This window comes from Protomyctophum parallelum (genome assembly GCF_964188405.1).
Source record: "Protomyctophum parallelum genome assembly, chromosome: 17".
NCBI classification, from domain to species: domain Eukaryota; kingdom Metazoa; phylum Chordata; class Actinopteri; order Myctophiformes; family Myctophidae; genus Protomyctophum; species Protomyctophum parallelum.
The window spans coordinates 21,971,738-21,991,903 of record NC_139719.1 but is presented as its reverse complement, the minus strand read 5'-3'; the positions used below and the strand labels follow the sequence as shown (position 1 = coordinate 21,991,903).

Below are 20,166 nucleotides of genomic sequence, written 5' to 3'. Positions count from 1 at the left end.
TGTTTATCAAGTTTAAGGGCGTTGTCTAGTTTGGAACTAGTTTAGGAACCTGCCACCGGTCAGTGGGAACGATACCAGGACCACTAGGTCCAAACACTATAACCTCCGCTTTCCTTCTCAGGTCGGGCTCCTCCGGTTCATCCACCAGGTCGGTGGAGAGTGAGGGCGTAGCCATCCGACAGCCCAGCAAGAGCCGCATCCGTCGTCATACCAACCGCCTCTCTGGGGTCTTCCTGCGCGGCCCAGCTTCCAGCCCCAGTCTAACAGCCCTGAGCGGAGGTCTGAGGTCATCGCTGTCCGGCGGCCAGTCCCAGAAAGGCAGCAGTATGTCCGTGGCTTGTTGAAAACACATGTACCACCATGCAGACCCCTGGTGGGCCTAGGTCCAAATTGACACTCTGAGAGTGTACAAATGGAAACTGGTCCATTTGGTTCCATTTGTACACACACAATTTACAATTTAGGCATTTAGCAGACACTTACAATAAAGGTAAACACATCAAATAGTTGTCTGAGACAGTGTCTCAGACAGTGTAGTGCCTCAGTAAACTATAGGATCACAGGTAAACAAAGAACCTAATAATGCTGATGCTAAGAACCTAGCATCAGTCAAAACAATATACTATCAAAAGTCGATCTAGTGTACATTGAAACTATAGGATACCAGGTATACAATGACCCTAGCATTTAAGGGTCCTCCTGTGGGCCCCCCACCGGATGTTGAGAAACAGTGTCATAGCACATCACAATGCCCCCCCATATCAGATTTTGAACGCCTGATTCTGCTCTCTGTCATTGGAGGACATCTTGTTTTTGAAAAAAAAAGTTTGGGCATCAAGCCATCAGCAAAAAAATCCCACCGTGGCTTGAGATTTTAATGACGTTTCATTTGCTTGTCATGTCCTGTCATCTATAGTGAAACCTGGAGACACTTCAATGGAGGATGACCCATCAGAGCTTTCCAATCAGATAACCGCTCCGGGCATCTTGAAGATCTTTGGCAGTGAAATCTGTCGAGGAGCCCATTACAAGAGTGTCCTGGCCACCACACACTCCAGTGCACAGGAGCTAGTAAAAGAAGCCCTTGAAAGGTAAGGCTACTCTACAGTAGTATTATGTATCTGTGCCTGCATGATGTGTAATATTTGTCTGCACACGTGGCGTCTGTATACAGCATGTGGACATTTAAGCATGTGTTTGTTCATGCTAGTCCTCATTCTTGTGTTAGTAAAAAGGAGGATGAGTAGACATGTAGGCATTCAATAAAGAAAGGCCCCACTGCAGGGATTTAAAAACAATGATCTTTATCAATAGCAGCAGCACAGCATTTGAGAGTGCTGTTTAGCATAGCCAGTATCCTTGTATCGCAAATACACAACTTATGCTTGTTGTGCAGGAAAAACAAAAAGATGAATAACCAAAACATAGGCACAATAAACATTTACTAAAACAGAGTGGTGTCAGTGTTGGAACGATGACAAGTCAAACAAATATATTTAAATCCAGGGTAAATTTCAGCTTTAAGATCTCTGTGGCATTCATTCAACACTTTGATTGTAAAAGCTGTCTTAATGGAGCGTCCATTTAGCATTTGTACACTCTCTGAGTTACACAGCACCAAGGGTCTATTTGGTTACTAACTACAGTATCATTCATGACCTAACCCCTGAAGGACCCCTGGTGTCACAGAGGGGAGCATATTGGTTACTCAAAGCTCTGATATACTGTATCCATCCTCATATGCATGTTATTTACTCTGTTGCATTCCTATTGTGTTATGTATTGCATGTACAGTACAAAGCTAAGAAATCATTCTTTGATGTATAAATCCTTTACCACTGAGTGATGAAGAGAGAACACATGCATATTGTTACAATTGGCACATCTAGAGATCAACAAAGGTCAATTCAACTGTTGTTCTTAAAGACAGCTGTTTATTATAATTACAGTATAGCATACATATAGTCTATGTGTGCCAAATTGTTCGTTTACACAGCAGTTCTGGAACGTTCTAAAGTAAACCAGAGCCTCGCCTGGCCTGACAGACAGACAGACCCTCTCCAGAGGGTGAATTTCTGCATTCTTTGCTTATGTTACAACCAAAAAGTGATTAATAGAAAGGGTATCCAGCCTGCAGAAGACAGAGTAAAACAATATTCCTGTTTCCTCAATTTCATGCCCACGAAATGAAACCTGGCAACGTCAATACAGGAACAAAGAAACAGTAGGGGTTAGTAATCGGTCAGTAAAGAAGTAATACATCTTATGACCTATTGATAAGACAGTACATTAGTTGATAAGAAAAGGGTGGTTGAACATAATTCTCCAAGTACGGTTTTAATGGGATTTGTTTGATAAGGTGTAATTTTGATAAGCTTTGATGTAAACATTTTACTATAAGTTTACTATTCTAAACATAAACAACATATTTTATGTTGTTTTTCAAGATAGTAAAATATGGCAAATAATAAAATAAAGAGTAAGGCATGCCCACGATAGGGCCAATAACAGCCTTTGTTTGTTTTTGTTTTTTTGTAGATAACAATAGTCCATGTGTCATTTTAAAAAGCAAATCTCCAACATTGAACTTTGCAATGTGGCCTATAGGTACGGTCTGGGAAAAGAGGAGGCCGGTTCCTATGTTCTCTGCGATGCCATTGGCTCCGTCGACCACCAGTGGAGGACGGAGGGCTTCCGAGTCGTCGGCGACAACGAGAAGCCCCTGCTCCTCCAGTCACTGTGGAAACCCAGGGAGGGGTTGGCACGTCGTTTTGAAATACAAAGGAGGAGCACTGTGGAAGAGGAGAGGTCAAAAGAGGAGGACACTGTCACTGCTGGTACAGTAAACAATCAGAACCTGAGGCCTTTACAGACCCATAATTACATCTTACTTCATCTAACATTTGCTATTATGGTTTGGATTGATTCTTTTTTCATTAGTGCTTTCCTAACTATCAGCAGCTATGATGTATGCAGAATAATACGAAATATATGAAATATATATCAAAACTTTCCATTGATGTTTCATGCATACATGATGTGATGATAGTGGTAATATCATACTTCTCCCCTTTCGCTTTCCCTCATTTTCTCCATCTATTGTTTATTTAATTTCTGTCATGTATGACAGAAATGAAGTCATTGAGTCATGGTTGATACAGCTGTGGTTATGATGTAAGAGAGTGTCCTGTTATGTATTTTCTTAATAAATGGCACAGCTTGTGACAGCCCCCTATCAGTGTTAGCTTGTGGAGCCCTGCTGTGAGAGGTGAACGTTTATTTCCATGCGTTCCGTCTCTCTTTCCACTGCCGTCTGCTTCCTGTACGCATGCAGCTTCCGTGTGTTGACTCTGGCATGCATGCAAGCATGCACACAACGCTCGCACACACTCACAAAAAAAATAGAGGATCACTACATCTTCCTTGTCTTGCATAGCCAGACGATCAGAGATCGCCGCCTACCGGTATGTCCAGTGAGATTTCATTCGATATGGGCTAGAACAAGAGCAAGAATGGCCACTGACAAACCTATTGCAAACCTATTGCTTTGAAAACAAATCATATCACCGTCCCAATATGAAGGACCGTATTTAAAGTTATTTCCTCCGAATTGTTTCCACCCACTGAATGTAGACGGAGAGCTCCGATCGTCTGGCGACGCGAGACTATAGGATCTTCCTTAACTATCTTCTATTTTCAATCAACCCCTCTCAGGTATTAATGCCCAGGCTCGCAAACTGCAGAAGAGTCGTTCCAGAGTCACCTCCACGTTCATAGAGAGGACTATGGGTCGGACCAGTCCCCTGTGGAGGAGCAAAAGTGAGATGGACCTGACTGACGGCTCAGTCACTGAGACACAGCAGAATGCCAATCAGAACCAGTGTCCGGAGAGCCAGGGCCTTGACCAGACTCAAAACCCAGCGCAGAGTCACAAGCATGGATCCAAGCATAATGGTCAGCCAAGCCTTCAACAGAATAATTTTCCGAGTCAGGTTCAGACCCTCTCGGTGGCCCCTGGGAGCGTTGCCGGGCCGTTGGCTGACACAGAGGCCCTCTGTCCACCCCGACAGAGGGCGGCGAGGGAGAGGGAGACGTCGGAGAGGGAGGAGACGGAGAGCAGCGACGATAACACCACACACTACTCCATTCACCCTCCTCACGACTGTCCCTACCTGCTGCTGCTGCAGGGCTACAGCCACACACAGGTGTGTCACTCAAACACACATCTCAATCCCACCTTGTGTCACCCACGCCGGTTGTCTCTTTACCTGTTTGTGTTAACCACCTGGATTCAAACCCCGTTCTCCATTGTGGAGAGAAGACTCAGCCAAAGGGGGATATGACTCTGGTGACTCTGCTATCCTGCTGCTTCTAGATTTAACCTCTGCATTTGCCAGAAGACTCTAATTTCTCGACTAGAGCACTCTGTTGGTGTCAGGGATTCTGCCCTATAGATTGGTTCTCATCCTACCTTTCTGATAGACATTTCTCAGTAAAATTTGGAGATTTTGAATCCTCCTCCTCCCCCCTGTCTTCCGGAGTCCCCCAGGGCTCGATCCTGGGGCCAATACTGTTCTCCCTTTATCTTCTCCCCCTGGGACAAATTTTCAAGAAACATGGAATTGCCTATCATTTCTACGCAGATGATTCCCAAATCTATATGCCTCTAAAAAAGTGAAGCAACGACTCCCTGACACCCCTTCTTAACTGTCTCAATGACATTAAGGCCTGGATGGCTCTCAACTTCCTCAGTGTAAATGAAAGAAAAACGGAAGTCATAGTGTTTGGGCCTATAGTGGCCCTGGTGTTGTACTTGTAACCCACCGACCTTGGTCCCCTGCAGCCTTATGCCAAACCTGTTGTCTCTAACCTTGGGGTCAAATTGAATAATGCACTCAAACTTGACAAACGGGTAAACGCTGTGGTTAGTTCCAGCTTTTATCACCTGAGGCTGCTTGCCAAAATCAAGTCTGTGCTTTCTTTAAACGATTTTGAACGTGTCATTCACGCTTTTATCTCCACTCATTTAGACTACTGCAATGCACTGTACTGTATGTTGGTTTAATCCAGTCTTCCATGGCACGTCTACAACTGGTCCAAAATTCAGCTGCGCGTCTCCTAACTGGAACCCGTAGGCGTGACCATATTACACCTGTGACCTTAGAGGTTTACACTCCCTCAAAGTCATTGCGTTCTGCTGGCCAGTTGAATCTCCAGGTCACAAAAAAGGCACGTTTAAAAGACCAGAGGTGATCGAGCCTTTTCTGTCGTAGCCCCCAAACTGTGGAATGAGCTCCCTTCCTTCCCATGTGAAACTGACGCCCACCATCGAGACCTTTAAATCTCGCCTTAAGACCCACCTGTACACCTTGGCTTTTAATTCTGTTTGAGAGTTCTGTGTTTTTCTGTGGCTTGTTGTAATGTGTCCTTTTTCTAACTTTGTTTGTTGGTGTCTTTTGTTTTAGCTTTTGACTTTCTGTACAGCACTTTGTAAACCTTGCGTTGTGAAATGTGCTATATAAATAAAGTGCATTGGAATGGATTGGATCCCCATGGCCACAGGAAATATTAGATAGGGAGGCAGGGAGGTTTGCTATACACGTGCATACCCTGGCGGGCACACACACGCGATCATGCACGCACGCACACCCCCACCCACCCATGTACGCACGTATGCATGTACTCACGCACTCACAAATACACGCTAGCTCACATTTACTGCTTTCACCACTGGTGTCCCTATATTCATGGAAATGTTAATATAGGCAAAAAATATAGCAGATCATTGTGAGAATGTAGATCTGCTGTTTTTGAAAACATTTGAATAGGTGGTCAAAACATTATGTCAGGGTTCAAACAACAAAAGCTATTTATTTTTCCCTGGAAAGAATCACAGAGACGGAGGCAGACAGCGGGGGACAATCATAGAAAAACGTCAGCAAATGTAGCTAAAGTGTGTATGTCAAAACACTGATCAGGAAACCCAACCAGGCAACCCTGGCACTGCTTCCTGACTGATTACAAGTGGGCACAGAGACCCCTTTCCCTCCCTCATCTCTCTCCACACACACACACACACACACACACACACACACACACACACACACACACACACACACACACACACACACACACACACACACACACACACACATCTCATTCTCACCTCTCATCACTGTAATTTAGATTCTGCATCGCAGATTGTCAATACAAAAAAGCTCATAAGTAGGCTAAAATAATCATGCCATGTGATTGGATCTTATGACAAGGGTTTTGGGTGGTATTTGTGAATTCATTCAGTTGACTAATTCTGCTTTGTTGGAAAAGACCGACATCACAAGGGGACACAATAAGCCCTCACACAGTGCCTGCCACATATTGTGATTAATAAAATCGGGTCTGGAAAAACACAATGCCTGTATTATAATTACATTATTATAATTATACCACTGATGGCGTGTTCAGACTTGGATGGTTAGAGCATACATACAAGGTCAATGCCAAGACGAGAAGTTGCGCGGACGGGCGCGGCACGACCTGACACGGCACAAACATGGCAAACCGAGCGAATATATAAACTTAACGCAGCTTAACAGCACACATTTCGCAGTGGGAATTAAATGACGTTCATTCTCCACATAGTATGAATAATTGTACTCAAAAGGAGTTTTTGCTTCCCTCCTCAGGACTTCCTCATCTACCTACTCGCCGAGCAAAGCACTGTGATTGGCCGTGGCAGTGAGAACGAAGAAGGGTCAAAGGTTGACCTCCTCCTTCTCGCCCCCGACATCCTTCCGAGGCACTCGTGCCTACACCGCCATGGCGGCTGCGACCACACCCTGCTCCGCCCTCACGAGGACGCCATGGTTACTCGCAACGGAGAGGCGTGCACAAAAGAGGTGGAGCTCAGTCCGGGCGATGTCATCGGTCTGGGCCGGCACTACCTGTTTCTGTTCAAGGATCCTTTGACCTCTGCTGCCACAAACCAGGTGCTAAGCAATGCCCCAAAAATATTGTATAAGTGATGCTTATTTTCATGTTGCATATGGTTGCTGTCTGGGATAGAAACCGTTTGACCCATTTTGGGTGGGAACCCCTTTTGGTGTTTCAAGCATTATGTGATACTTTAGCTATTGAACTTGTAGGTCTGCTATTTTCGAAGAATCGTAAAAATGTGGCGCAAATCTTTGAATATATATTCTTTCAAAGTGAATGTTTTTAACTCTAGTCTAAATGGATTAAGTCCAAAACCGTTCCTTTTGTATTATTGTAGATCTGCTAGTATCACTACTTTTATGAGACACTACTTGTATGATGAAGTAAGGCACTAATTTACGAAAAGAAAACATCAAAAGTTGATATATGGAGATACAAGGTTTCTTTCCGACAGCAGTGATCTGTTATAATCAGGGTTGTCGGGACCGACCACGTCATTTTCAAATGAAAAACTTGTTCGGGACATCCCTAGTATCAATATTATCTATCATAGACTGCATATTGTCTGTGATTTTGGATATTGTAGGCTACTATTGTGATATGGCATAAGTGTCATATATGAGGGGTGAGAGGCGCTAATATATTAAAGTTTAACTCATGTTGATTAGGTGATGTAATGGTGATTTAAAACAAACGCAAATGCTACTGTATTAACAATAAAGAGACAATATGACGTAAACGACACCTTATGACTTAATTTGTCATTGTCGTAGCGCCCCTCAAAAATATAAATATCAGACCGGGAAAATACAGATACTCCAAATCAAATGATCGGAATCTGATCTGGAGCAGCAAAAAAAAAGAGATCCCTAGTTATAATGCTTTTCTCCATCTTGTGATTCTTCATGGGAAAACAAAGGAGCAGGCCGACACCACTCCTGCCACCAGCTTACCCACTGTCCCGTGGCTACTGGGCCGCGCCACCGCTAAACCTCGGACTGCACAACCCGTGCTCTGCGACACCTGCGTCTCGGCTCGCGCCGACGCCCAGAGCCCCGGCAGGAGGAGCACCCCGAAAAAGAAAAGCGCTCCCTTCCTCAAAGATGCCGACGGCCACAACTTGACCTTGAGCTACGCGGTGGAGTCGGAGGACCGCATCATCAAGGACGTCGTTGCCATGGGACGACGCGCCTGCAGTGCCAAAGACATGCCTGCGCTGACCGTGGCGTTCCTGCTGTGCGTGTGTGTCCAGCACTCTGCGGCGCACCACCACACCTCGGACCTCCGCAGGCTGCTGCTGCTCATAGCCGGTGAGGTGCAGAGTGCCATGTGGGTGAGTTGAGAGAAGGGTTGTCAAAGATCGTGACATTTCTTTTGTTGTGGCTTTCGCCTTTATTTTATACTTTTTATGGAGGTACAGACAGTAGGCTGACAGGAATTGAGGAGAGAGATGGGGGGGGGGGGGGGGGGGGGGGGGGGACATGCAGTGAAGGCCGTCGGGATCGGGAGTCGAGCCCGCGGCACACTGCCAGACTGGATTACCAGCCAAGGTGCCTGGACCGAGCCACGGCCCAGGCCAAGATCGTGACATTTTATGCGATGATTAATTGTCATGTGTAAAAATGTTATGAGGAAGATTAAATTGGGTTTTTGGCATTGATTGGAACATTATGAATATAAATGAAATTTCTGTTTGGCTATTAGGCTTTGTAAACAAAAGGGAAGATATGACAAATCATTTCAATATAAAATAAAACTCACACGACGCATCGCAAAGCGTTGTGAGCTTGTAGATCTGCTATAACTGCTGATTCTGACAATAGAATCGGTACACGTGTGACATCTACCCGGTAGTTATGCGGGTACGCCTACTGACTGAATGGCAAAAAAACTAATGAGCATTTGCGCCTGTCGTAGACATGCGCGGAGCAAGTTCAGTCAGGGAACCTCAGTCAGCGCGCCGGCTGTTAATTGGGCCACCGCAGCATCACGCTCTCATCCACATGATTCACTCAGCCAATCACACACTCACCCCATCTCATACCGGCTACTTGAACCAGAGGTTTGCATTCCTCTGCCTTCTTGCTTGCTTACACTGCTGTTGTATCAGCGTGCTGCTGTCATACAACCGGCGCTCAATTCTGCTTGCTTACTGCTGCTGTATCAGCGTGCTGCTGTCATACAACCTGCGCTCAATTCTGCTGCTGCTATACTGTATACCCGTGCTGCTGTATAGAAGTGCTCACCCACCTCCACCCCAGCTACCACCTGTCGTTTTGGATCTACTGTTTAGGTACGGGGGATTCAGAGTCCCTATGGTTGGGACTGATGCGCTTGACCCGAGTACCTAAAAAGCAGATCCAATACATCGCCAAACCATAATAAATATATTGCATTGATTATCTTATATTCAATAAATATATATATATTACATCCTCCTTGAGTTGTCTGACTGAACTTTCTGTCCTTGACAGTCCATACATCCAAATTTGATTGCATTAAACAACGTTAAACAATGTTAAACTTACTTTGCCACTCACTTTGCCACTCGATTTGCCACTCACTTTATGCATGCCATTGCCTATGCACTCTATTATGTAATAATTGCGATTATTTCAACTGATTGCGATGCGGGGGATACATAATTGTGACAGGTCTAGTGGACAGTGCGCAGGTATAAGTTTCGGTATGATTATATTGTACATTTGTAATACATGTACATATGTCCTGTAGTCTACTGTATGTCCATGGACTGATCACAGACCTGTTTTTATCCCATCACACAGGACCACACTAAAGACTTTGCTGCAGTTCAGCCTGAAGCGTGAGTGCATTCCGTCTGTTCATTGTTTAGTAGTGTAGGCTTACATGTAGCATTTTGGATCAGTGCATGGTGGGCCCATTTCACGGGTTCTTTCAAAACGTATAACATAGGGCCTATAAATAACGAGGGGGTGCACACATCATTTTTATATACAGTACCGTAGTAAAACAATATGTACATAAAACGTATAATTTATAACTTAAAACTTGTTCCACTCTGGTACCCCATGGTGCTCAGGCACCATGGGGGTACCAGTAAAAAGTACATTTGCCTCTGAGATTTAGTGGAGTAGAAGTAGGCTATAAAGTATCAAGAAATGGAAATAACGCAAATAAAGTAAAAATAAAAATGTACCATGAAACTGTAGATGCACTGTAGTTACTTTACTTTACACCACTGTTCAGGATTCATAACTATCAAATATCATATGACTTAAACCAGATCGAATGTATTCCCAGACTCCGCAGTGTGGGTCCAGACTCTGGGGAATCGCAACAGCCCCTTAGCCTGGAAGAGGTGACCACGGGCCTGCGCCCCCTGGTGGTGTGGATGTCCACTGGCCTGGAACTGCTGAATTTCGTCCAGCAGCAGCTGCCTCTCATTCTGGCCTGGAGGACCAGGAGGGAGCAAGGAAAGGAGGAGGAAGAGGACAGAGAAGAAGAGGAAAACCTGGGTTAGTAGCCCGGCAGCGTGCCTTCATTATTCACTCTGATACAGTGGTTCTCAACATCTGGTCTTCAGACTTACGGTTGTGTTCCGTCCATCCGTCTTCAACCGCTTATCCGTAGTCGGGTGGCGGGGGCAACAGCTCCACTGCACCGGAGAGCTCCAGACTTCCCTCTCCCGGTTCTTATGGATGTGTTTTTCAATCTTTTTTTCAATCAGTGTATAATTCTCTGTGTTAATATAACGCAGAGAGTGTACAAATGGCTTTGTCTTGGTTAAAAAGGGCAATTAAAAAAGGCATTAATAAAACCACTGTCATTGACAATTGTTCTCACAGTACAGTATAGTAATAAACGTTTGTGTGTGTGTGTGTGTGTGTGTGTGTGTGTGTGTGTGTGTGTGTGTGTGTGTGTGGCGCGCGTGTTCAGCCCTGTTGGAGTTGCGTCTGTCATGCGTCCGTTCCGCATGCGAGGAAACGATGACGGTGCTGGAGGAGTTGGTCATGCTCACCTTCCAGCAGTGTGTGTATTACATCACCAAGGTAAGAAGGATCCAGAGTACATTTGGTACACATTTACATGTACACAGACTATACTGTATGTGTCTCCAATCGAAATGGAGACAAGCACCTCCCCATGGTCTGTAAAATCGGATGTTGAACTCCTATAAGATAAGACTTTTATTGATCTTGTGAGGTCAATTCAGTGGCCAAAAGCATAATTGGCAGAAATATACGATACAATATACACCCTCAACAGTTACAGCTTACATAGTGCAAGACAAAGGAAGTACAAGAGAATGCACAAGTATAAGCATGTCAGACAATGTTGTATTTGGGGCAATGGGGCTTTATGCACTTCCCTACTTCCTTCGGGTGTTACTGATGTAGCTCTGGTCCATAGCCTTCTACTGCTTCTACGATTCTGCCCTGCAGTATAAGGCTATGGGACTTTCGGTTTAAAATCTCAAATCGAAATCAGACCAGCCTCTACTCTCTAAAAGTAACGTTTTTTTCTACTCACCTGTCAGGATAGCAGGGTGACTGAACCCAATATGCAAGCCACAAACAGGAATGTTCAAAATCAAAGTATTTATTTATATCCAAGGCAGTAAAGGTAACAAACTAAAACGAGTAGTAGCTGAAAGCCCAAACCCAAGGAATGTCCAAAAAGGCAACTCTAGAGTACAAGGCAGTAAAACATAGTCCAAAAATCACACCTTATCAAGAAGATAAAAACCAGGAACTCGGGGAAGAATGACGAAAGTTTTGACAGTGAGTGTGTGCAAAGAGTCCAGTTATATAGGGAGCAGGTACATTGGCAAAATGTTCACAGGTGGGCTGACGAGGGAGTTGGAGACAGGTGAGTGAAGGGGACTGCAGTGTGAAGGAATGGAATGTGGGAGTGGCCAGGGAGGAGACATGGTCTGTGGAGTGACAGACCATGACATCACCAAAACAAAGGCGGGTTGTGTCATTAGAAAGCCTACTTTCCTTAGTGGACGCACTCTGAGCCCCCCACCACACCATAAACGGTATTTTTTGGCCAAAAGGGGATTTTGTTTCCACCGGAAAAAAATACTTTTAGTTACTCTGCTGCTCCCTCTTCCGATATTGCCCAGAGAATTGCCTCATAAAGAATATTCTTCCTCCGGTGAAAAGAACTCCCTTTCTGCCCAAAAAGTAACGTTTATACGTGTGGTAGAGTGCGTCCACTAAGGAAAGTAGGCTTTCTAATGACTCAAGCCGCCTTTGTTTTGGTGATTTGATTTACGCTAAAGAGGAGAGGCTGGTCTGATTTCGATTTGAGATTTAAAACCGAAAGTCCCATAGCCTTATACTGCAGGGCAGAATCGTAGAAGCAGTAGACGGCTATGGACCAGAGCTATTACTGATTGCGAACGCAGTGAGCCACTTACTATGAGAGCAAGGGCTGAATGTCTGTGTGTGTGTGTGTGTGTCTGTCTGTGTGTCTGTCCCGCTGTTACACCACCCGCCCGCCACCAGAGGGCGCAGCTGTAGCACACACACACACACACACACACACAGGGCGCAGCTGTAGCACACACACACACACACACACACACACGCACACACACACAACCACACACACACGAGCTGCGTTCGCTTCCCGCGTTTGCGCGTCTTACTTGTGATACTACTATAATTAAGGCTCTGTTCCATATACTGTGCAGCAGTGGTTCTCAAACTTTTTAATTTCAAGGACCCCCATAACTCTGGGAGTGTACAGGTCTATTTGGTTCCATTTGTACACTCTCAGAGTTACACACCCACTGAAGGACACTTTCCAGTGAGCCAACATGCACAAAAGCAGCACCCTGACACTGTGGGCCCAAGTTCTTTCCAAAATGGCGTGTGTGCATAGAGCCAAGTAGTCTACTGAACGAGCTGAATGACCATCGTGTGCCTCATTACGCATCATCATAGCTAGCGGGTTGTCCCCTTGGGGAAGATAAATCTGTCGTGGCCCCTCCTGCTGAACCTTCCTTCCCACAATCTCCAAGTGAAGGCGGTTTGAGTAACCTCGCGTCACCAGGCTTTCCACCTCGGAGGAACGCCTGGTCTCTGTTCCGAAATCGCAGCGTGAACCGGTCTGGAGTGGATGGTAATGGTCATGTTGTTGTAGTCACTGATTTGTAGTCATCAGGCATGAAACCACAAGGCGGAATAAGAAAGTACTCATTCATAATACTCGATTCCGCCTTGTGGTTTCCTGCCAGTTGACTACAAATCTATAACTACAACGTGACGAAAGTTACCGTCCGCTCCCGACCGGATCATAAACACCAAATGGAATGCTGCCCAGGCTAAGGTTTGAGTGGTCGTCCATGATAGCGTCCAGTTTCCGTGCTATACGCAACTTTTTCAACTCCTGCACCCCGTCCGGGGTAGCCCCAACGATGGAGCCAGCTGTCCTGTTCCCAATAATGAAGGCTCATCATGGCATTGGGAGTTGTCCTGCAAGTGGGCCTGCAAATTAGCAAAACGCTATGAATTAAAATAATTAAATTAAATCACAGTATTTTCTTCTTTAAACCCTGGAAACATTTCATAGTGACCGATAAATGGGAACCTAAAGTAGTTCCATTGATCCAACCCGGCAAACACAATCGATTGATTGATCATTAAAATAAACTAAAATAAAAATAAAGCTCTGAAAACGTATACGCTTGGGTGGGCACTTTCAAGATGTTCAAATGGACCCCCGACCAAGAAACGGTTGGGAGCCGCGCTGCTCTACATGCAGCAGATACAAAGGTTTGATCCTATAGCGTATAAGCGTAGCAAAGGCAACATCTATACCACTCAGTCAATGAGGAGACTTTCCGGGTCAAAGGCGTTGGGGCTTACCAGACTGCTACCCTCCTTCCTGTATAGCCAGTTTAGCCACTACTATAGTATGACTTGACCTTCTGTGTGAGCTCCACCTGGCCTCCTCCTCTCTGGCGGTTATGATATGTAGCTCAAGAAAGGAAAATAATCACAGACGGACGGAGAATAAAGAGCCCAGTTACTTACCCCCATGCACTCAAGGGTTTTCTAACCTGTCCTATATTGCCCTGCCACACTGGGGGCATTATGATAGAGGGGAGACAGGACAGCGGGGTCCTTGTGTGTGTGTGTGTGTGTGTGTGTGTGTGTGTGTGTGTGTGTGTGTGTGTGTGTGTGTGTGTGTGTGTGTTAGCGTGCGTGCGTGCGTGAGTGCGTGCGTGCGTTTAGAGTGTAGAGTGTAGTGTGAGTTCAGTGAAGGTTCTTGAAATGCTGCCAGGTGACTTTTGGAGCACTCGGTTTTCACTTTTCAGACGTTAGGTATTCAAATAATGTGGGAGACCTTTCACTGCGATAACAACTGTTACACACAGACACGTAGTCGTGTGAGACACACTTGCGTCTGGTAAGAAGAGAGCTGACTGTTGAACTGTCCACATGCCGCAGTACTGAAATGTCCGTACTAATTATAGAAACCGTACTTCGTGAAAAAAATGCTATAGCATAGCTGCAGTGGACTTGCGGTATAGGCTGCGTCCACAGAAACCCCCCGCTCCCATTTGATATGTTTACCTACATGGAACCTTGGTGGGTATATATATACTGGGTACGTTTCAGGCAAATTTCCGGTTGAGTTGGGTGGGCGTGGGTGAGACAATTCTAAAAACACTCACTTTACTTCACTTACAAATGTGGAAGTGGGCCTTTCCAACGTGAAGCGGAATAGCAGCATTCCTCGTGTCAGCTTACTTCATATTTTGAGAATTTCTCACCACCCCGTTATCGTAACCAGATGTCATAACCATATATAGGGCTGCACAGTGCACAGTAGGCTTCATCACCTTATAATATCATGATTCACGATAGCAGTTTCAACATTAATTTGGGGATTAATCTTCTAATTATTTGAATGTTTCATTCATTCGTCAATTACAATAATTAACCCAGCATTGGAAAATGCACCCCCCCCCCCCCCCCAATCCCAGTTATCCTTTTCCAATGGCAAAGTAGAAATGACGTCAAAAAGGTCCAGGGAAAATATCAGTGTCACACCCACCATCTCCTGTCCAGTACAGGGGTGACCCGTGGATGCTCTGAACGGGCACCACCCAGTTTAAAGAGAACAGGGCAAACGGAAGTCAGGTTTTTTTGAGGGACGCTATAGCATTAACAGTAACACACATTAGCCACACCGTCATGCTCTGCCAAGTGGGACTGAGGGGGACCTCGTGCTCGCAAAGAAACATGCACACCCAGGGGTCCCTCTATCTCTGCTTCCTGTGCAGGAAGGAAGTGGAAGGAGAGAAGTCCTATCGTGTCTCCAAGGAGGAAACCAAGAGACATTCCTGAATAGTAGCTTTCTGGTCTCGTGACTTTATATCACTTGCACATATATACGGTATATTTATTTGCTTGTATAAGAGGATGTGGTTGTCTAACTACCTGTCCTCACTCAGCGTTTTGTCCTCTTATGGAGGAATGCTGGTCAGTGTGCTGGAGCTAAACGACTTCCAGATGCCTCATGTTGAGGGATACATGGACATGAAGCCTAATAAATCCAATACATTTGTACAAGCACGATATGAAATGTGATTATGTGTCTCGACAGAATATTGGCATGTCATCTACTGTAGATATACTGTACTTTTCTCTTGCTTTTTATCATTAGACTTATTTGTGTGTGTGTGTGTGTGTGTGTGTGTGTGTGTGTGCGTGTGTGTGAGTGTGTGTGTGCGTGTGTGTGTGTGTGTGTGTGTGTGTGTGTGTGTGTGTGTGTGTGTGTGTGTGTGTGTGTGTGCGACGTGCGTGTGTGTGTGTGTGTGTGCGTGTGTGTGCGTGTGCGTGTGCGTGTGTGTGTGTGTGTGTGTGTGTGTGTGTGTGTGTGTGTGTGTGTGTGTGTGTGTGTGTGTGTGTGTGTGCATGCACGCGCGTGTGCACATGTTCGTGTGTGTGTGTGCCTGCCGTGCCGTGTGCGTACGTGCGCATATGCAGTGTTCCCAGCGAGCGTGTTTGCCATTTGTGGTCGTGCAGGCTGTTTTGGCCATGAGTTTCTCATCCATCATAGCCGTCTGTAGGTTGAGGTTCTTCAGACTGACAGCTAAACTGAAACAGGATATACTAACTGAAATAAGGCAAGCAGGCAGCCAATGCAAGGTTATCATAAGGTTAGTGTTTAAAGCATAATGATTTATTCCAGCATATTCTCTACCCTTCCCCATTATCTCATGGAAGAGAATCGCTGAAGCTTATTGGCTTACACGTTAAGCGTATACACTTGTCCCGTGTTCTCAACACAGGTCTGATGGTGCGAAGTGGGTCTTAACTTTGTTCATAAATCATTTTGTGCAAGGGCTGGGCATAGTATTCGTTTGAGACTCTGACCATAGACCATAGACTCTGACCATAGACATTTTAACATACTGTAGTTGAACGAATGCATGACTTCATTACCATAACCCATTAAAACAGGGGAAGCATCTGTGTAATTTTAGATTTTTAACCACTTTAACCATTATTTTATGCTTTGGCTCTTAAAAAAATAGCATAGATCTGCTATTTTCGAATAATTTTAACTCTACTCATTGTTTCTGGAGGTCCCTGGAACAAGATGTTTTGAGATGGGGGGCGGCCGGCGGCCAAATACAATACAATTTTGGGGGACCTTGACATGAAATGGTTTTGAGAACCACTGATAGCAACACAGGTCTGATGGGTCTTAACCTTGTTCATAAATCATTTTGTGCGAGGGCTGGGCATAGTATTCGTTTGAGACTTCAGAGTAGACGAACTAGAGGCAGACACAGAGAGTTTTTTGTGAACAACATCAAGGAGCTGGATTTCTCAGCAAGCAGCCCTCAATAGCGCTTCTTGTTTCTGCTCTCATCCAACCAGTGAGTTCCACAGCAGGATAATTCAGCTATAGGTTTGTTGCATTCAAATCTAAATCCAACAGGCAAAGTATAAGCCCCGCCAGGCACCAGATCCAACCGTAGCAAGAATAACATGGAAGTCAATCTGTGTTTACCTTTTGGGGTATTTCATGCTCTTCAATCTGGGTGGAATGGTTTCTGTTATGTGGCATGAAAGACAAAAGGCGCCATCGGTGACCAGTTATTCCCATGGAGGACGTGTCAGGACACAGGCCTGCTGATCACGGTCTGGGGGACACTAGACCGCGTGTTTACTGTGCACAACAATACAAGTACGTAAGCAGTTGTACAGAGACCACTGCAGACCAGACTGAATGCACGCACGCACGCGCGCGCACACACACACACACACACACACACACACACATACCGCATAGACACACAAAAATGCCTAAACACATAACAAAGCATTTTCGAGGGAGAACAATTCCACGGATGCATGTTTCAAGATCCTGTCATCAGGACCCCGAGGTTAATTGTTGCATGTCACAACCGTCCAATTTACAGAACTTACAATTTAGCATGGCCTGGCGACCGACAACAGACTAAACAGTCAGAGCGAGTGGCTTTTGTCCGAAGTGAGTGGAGGTTGGTTCCACTGAGCGACATTTTCCATCTGAAAAACGCTGAGGACGTTACACTATATTTCGCTTCGCATCCGCCCCATTTCCATTGTCTCACGTAATGGGAAATGTGGCTATATATTGTGCTGTTCACACTCGCCCTGCGGGGCCTTTACAGTAATGTAAAATGATCTGCTCTGGCGGATTCCTTCAAAAAGCCCTTCACTCAGCAGTCCTGTAGCTGGGCCATGCCAAGCCCACATGCGCCATATTCAGCTTTGGAGGAATGTGGATCTATGACTGGCGCTGGCCAAAGAGTCTTGGTGGGTGTAGGAGAGAGGGCTTGGAGGGGAACGGGGGATGTCTGTGTACAATTAGGGCTGAACAAAGCTATCGTTGTCCAGGCCTGCTCTAAAAGAGCACAAGAAGCTTTTGGCTGAAAGGAGGAAATGGTATATTCTTTTCCATCTCTCGTTCTCTTTCTCCGACTGTCTCTCTCTCTCTCTCTCGCTTTCTTTTGCTTTCTGACGCCTTTCTTTTTTGTCTTATTCTTTCTCTCTCCCTCTCTCTAGTAGTGGCTTTGGACTGCTTAATGTCTGTGTGTGTGTTACAGTACGTCGATATGTGTGTGTGTCTGTGTAAGATATAGACGCAGACAGAGGGAGACACATTATGGGTGGTCTGCATTCTGGTCTAGAGAGCTACATGTTCCAGTTTATCCCAGTGATCAGTGCATCAACCATCCCAACTTCAGTTTTCCGACCTCAAACGAAGCCACAGGAATGGTCAACAATCCAAAACGGACAAGGAAGCCTCCTACCGGGAAATATACAGTAATTGGGAGGAAAGAATATATAAAAGGATATTTTGATTCCGACCATAAATTTAATTAATCCCATAGATCACGGATAATGGTTTACTTTCCATAAAATATTATATTTGGCCACGTGAAACAAATAGATCCTTTCTGTACAGGCTTTATGGAATTTCCTTTGCTTACTTTCATAGTCTCCTTCGTCTTGTTTTACCAACCAGGTCCTGTACCCGATCCTGCCAGGCATTCTGGACAGCAACCCGTTCCGGGAGGATACTGAGCTGCAGACGCCGGCCGCCCAGAGTGTTCAGGTCCTGGGCAACGGTGTTCCACAGCAGGTCCCCGACGAGACGGACCAAGTCCTGGAGGTCCTAACTGAAACCAGGCACCTGCTCCTGGACTGTCACGTCCACCCAGACATCTCCTCTCAACTCCTCGCCTACATCTTTTACTTCATCAACGCCTCACTCTTCAACTCCCTCATGGAGAGAGGTGGGTATAGCCTGCAGCATAGTATGAGCACATAATCAGGTCACACGGGTTCATGCAGGCACGCCACGCCACGCACGCATGCATGCGTGCATGCGTGCGTGCATGCATACGACAGCGGCTCATGGAGGTAGAGTTCATGCATGGCCGCTTGGGAAAGGGAGGGTTCGCAGTTCAGGCTCCCCTTCAGTGTCAAAGTGTCAACCCCCATATTGCTCCCGACGAGGCAAAAATTATAATAATATTGTTGTGGTACTGGTGCAACACCATAGACATTTTAACATACTGTGTAGTTGAACGAATGCATGACTTCATTAACCCATTAAAACAGGGGAAGCATCTGTGTCATTTTAGATTTTCAACCACTTTAACCATTATATATTCTATTCAAAAAATAGCATAGATCTGCTATTTTCGAATAGTTTTAACTCTACTCTTTGCTTCTGGAGGTCCCTGGAACAAGATGTTTTGAGATGGGGGGCGGCCGGCGGCCAAATACATATAATTTTGAGGGACCTTGACATGAAATGGTTTCGAGAACCACTGATATATATAGCAACAGTAAACTGTTTAGAAGACGTTTTGTACAATCAGCCACAGGTCTTGGGTTAATCCTTTTCCCCATAATCTGTGTGAATTAAGGATCTGAGGCAGGCTTCTACCAGTGGTCCAGAGGGGTATGCATCCGCGCCAGTCTGGATTTGCTTCTGGACTGGGCCCAGGGTTCTGGTTCCGGACTTGGAGAACTGGCCCTGGAACACACACACACTCTCTCATCAGCTGTTAATCTACTGGCAACACCTAGAGAGAATTTATTGCAGGTAAGCACATACAAGCCTATTCTGTAAGCCGTATACACGCATGCACGCACGCACGCACGCACGCACGCACACACACACACACACACACACACACACACACACACACACACACACACACACACACACACACACACACACCACATTTATTGCACAGTCAATGGAGCTGGGACTGTCAGCCAATGGAAATAATTAACAAGAGAGTTTGCAGTGTGAGGATCTGATTATGTGAATACAATGCTGCTTTCATGCACGTAGAGGAAGAGTGATGTTCCCTGAAGCCATTTTCCTTGACCCCAGCCGCTCAGTTAATGCAACGTTTTCTTCTGTTTCCTTTGTAGTCTTTTAATGTGACGTTAATGTGTGTGTAAAATGAGAGATGGATTGCTCTTCTGGCATTTGGCTCTGTATAAAATGTACTTCTCAAAGGTTTTTTTTATTTATTTCAAAATCGATGCTGACTAAATGCTGCCTGCATGAACTTTTGTCAAACTGTCAAACATGCATGCTTTCATTCTCCCTATGTGTCTGTGTGTGTTTGTACTTACTTATTACAATACTTGTGAGGGTTATAGAGCATAGTGGAATTTGAGAAAAATACATTATTGAGGGTGATTT

General features: G+C 45.3%; 1 protein-coding gene across 2 annotated transcripts in view; it reads left to right on the top strand.

Annotated features, from left to right (window-relative positions):
- Positions 1 to 20,166, top strand: part of radil2b (Ras association and DIL domains 2b) — a 28,927-nt gene that overhangs the window by 3,548 nt on the left and 5,213 nt on the right. For both annotated transcript variants that reach the window (XM_083787961.1, XM_083787962.1), the window contains exons 2-12: positions 122 to 324; positions 917 to 1,091; positions 2,608 to 2,837; positions 3,715 to 4,205; positions 6,687 to 6,989; positions 7,856 to 8,269; positions 9,723 to 9,760; positions 10,219 to 10,433; positions 10,855 to 10,967; positions 18,463 to 18,733; positions 19,373 to 19,551. In XM_083787961.1, coding sequence (XP_083644087.1) covers positions 122 to 324; positions 917 to 1,091; positions 2,608 to 2,837; positions 3,715 to 4,205; positions 6,687 to 6,989; positions 7,856 to 8,269; positions 9,723 to 9,760; positions 10,219 to 10,433; positions 10,855 to 10,967; positions 18,463 to 18,733; positions 19,373 to 19,551 — 2,632 coding nt within the window. The remainder of the gene's footprint in view (positions 1 to 121; positions 325 to 916; positions 1,092 to 2,607; positions 2,838 to 3,714; positions 4,206 to 6,686; positions 6,990 to 7,855; positions 8,270 to 9,722; positions 9,761 to 10,218; positions 10,434 to 10,854; positions 10,968 to 18,462; positions 18,734 to 19,372; positions 19,552 to 20,166) is intronic.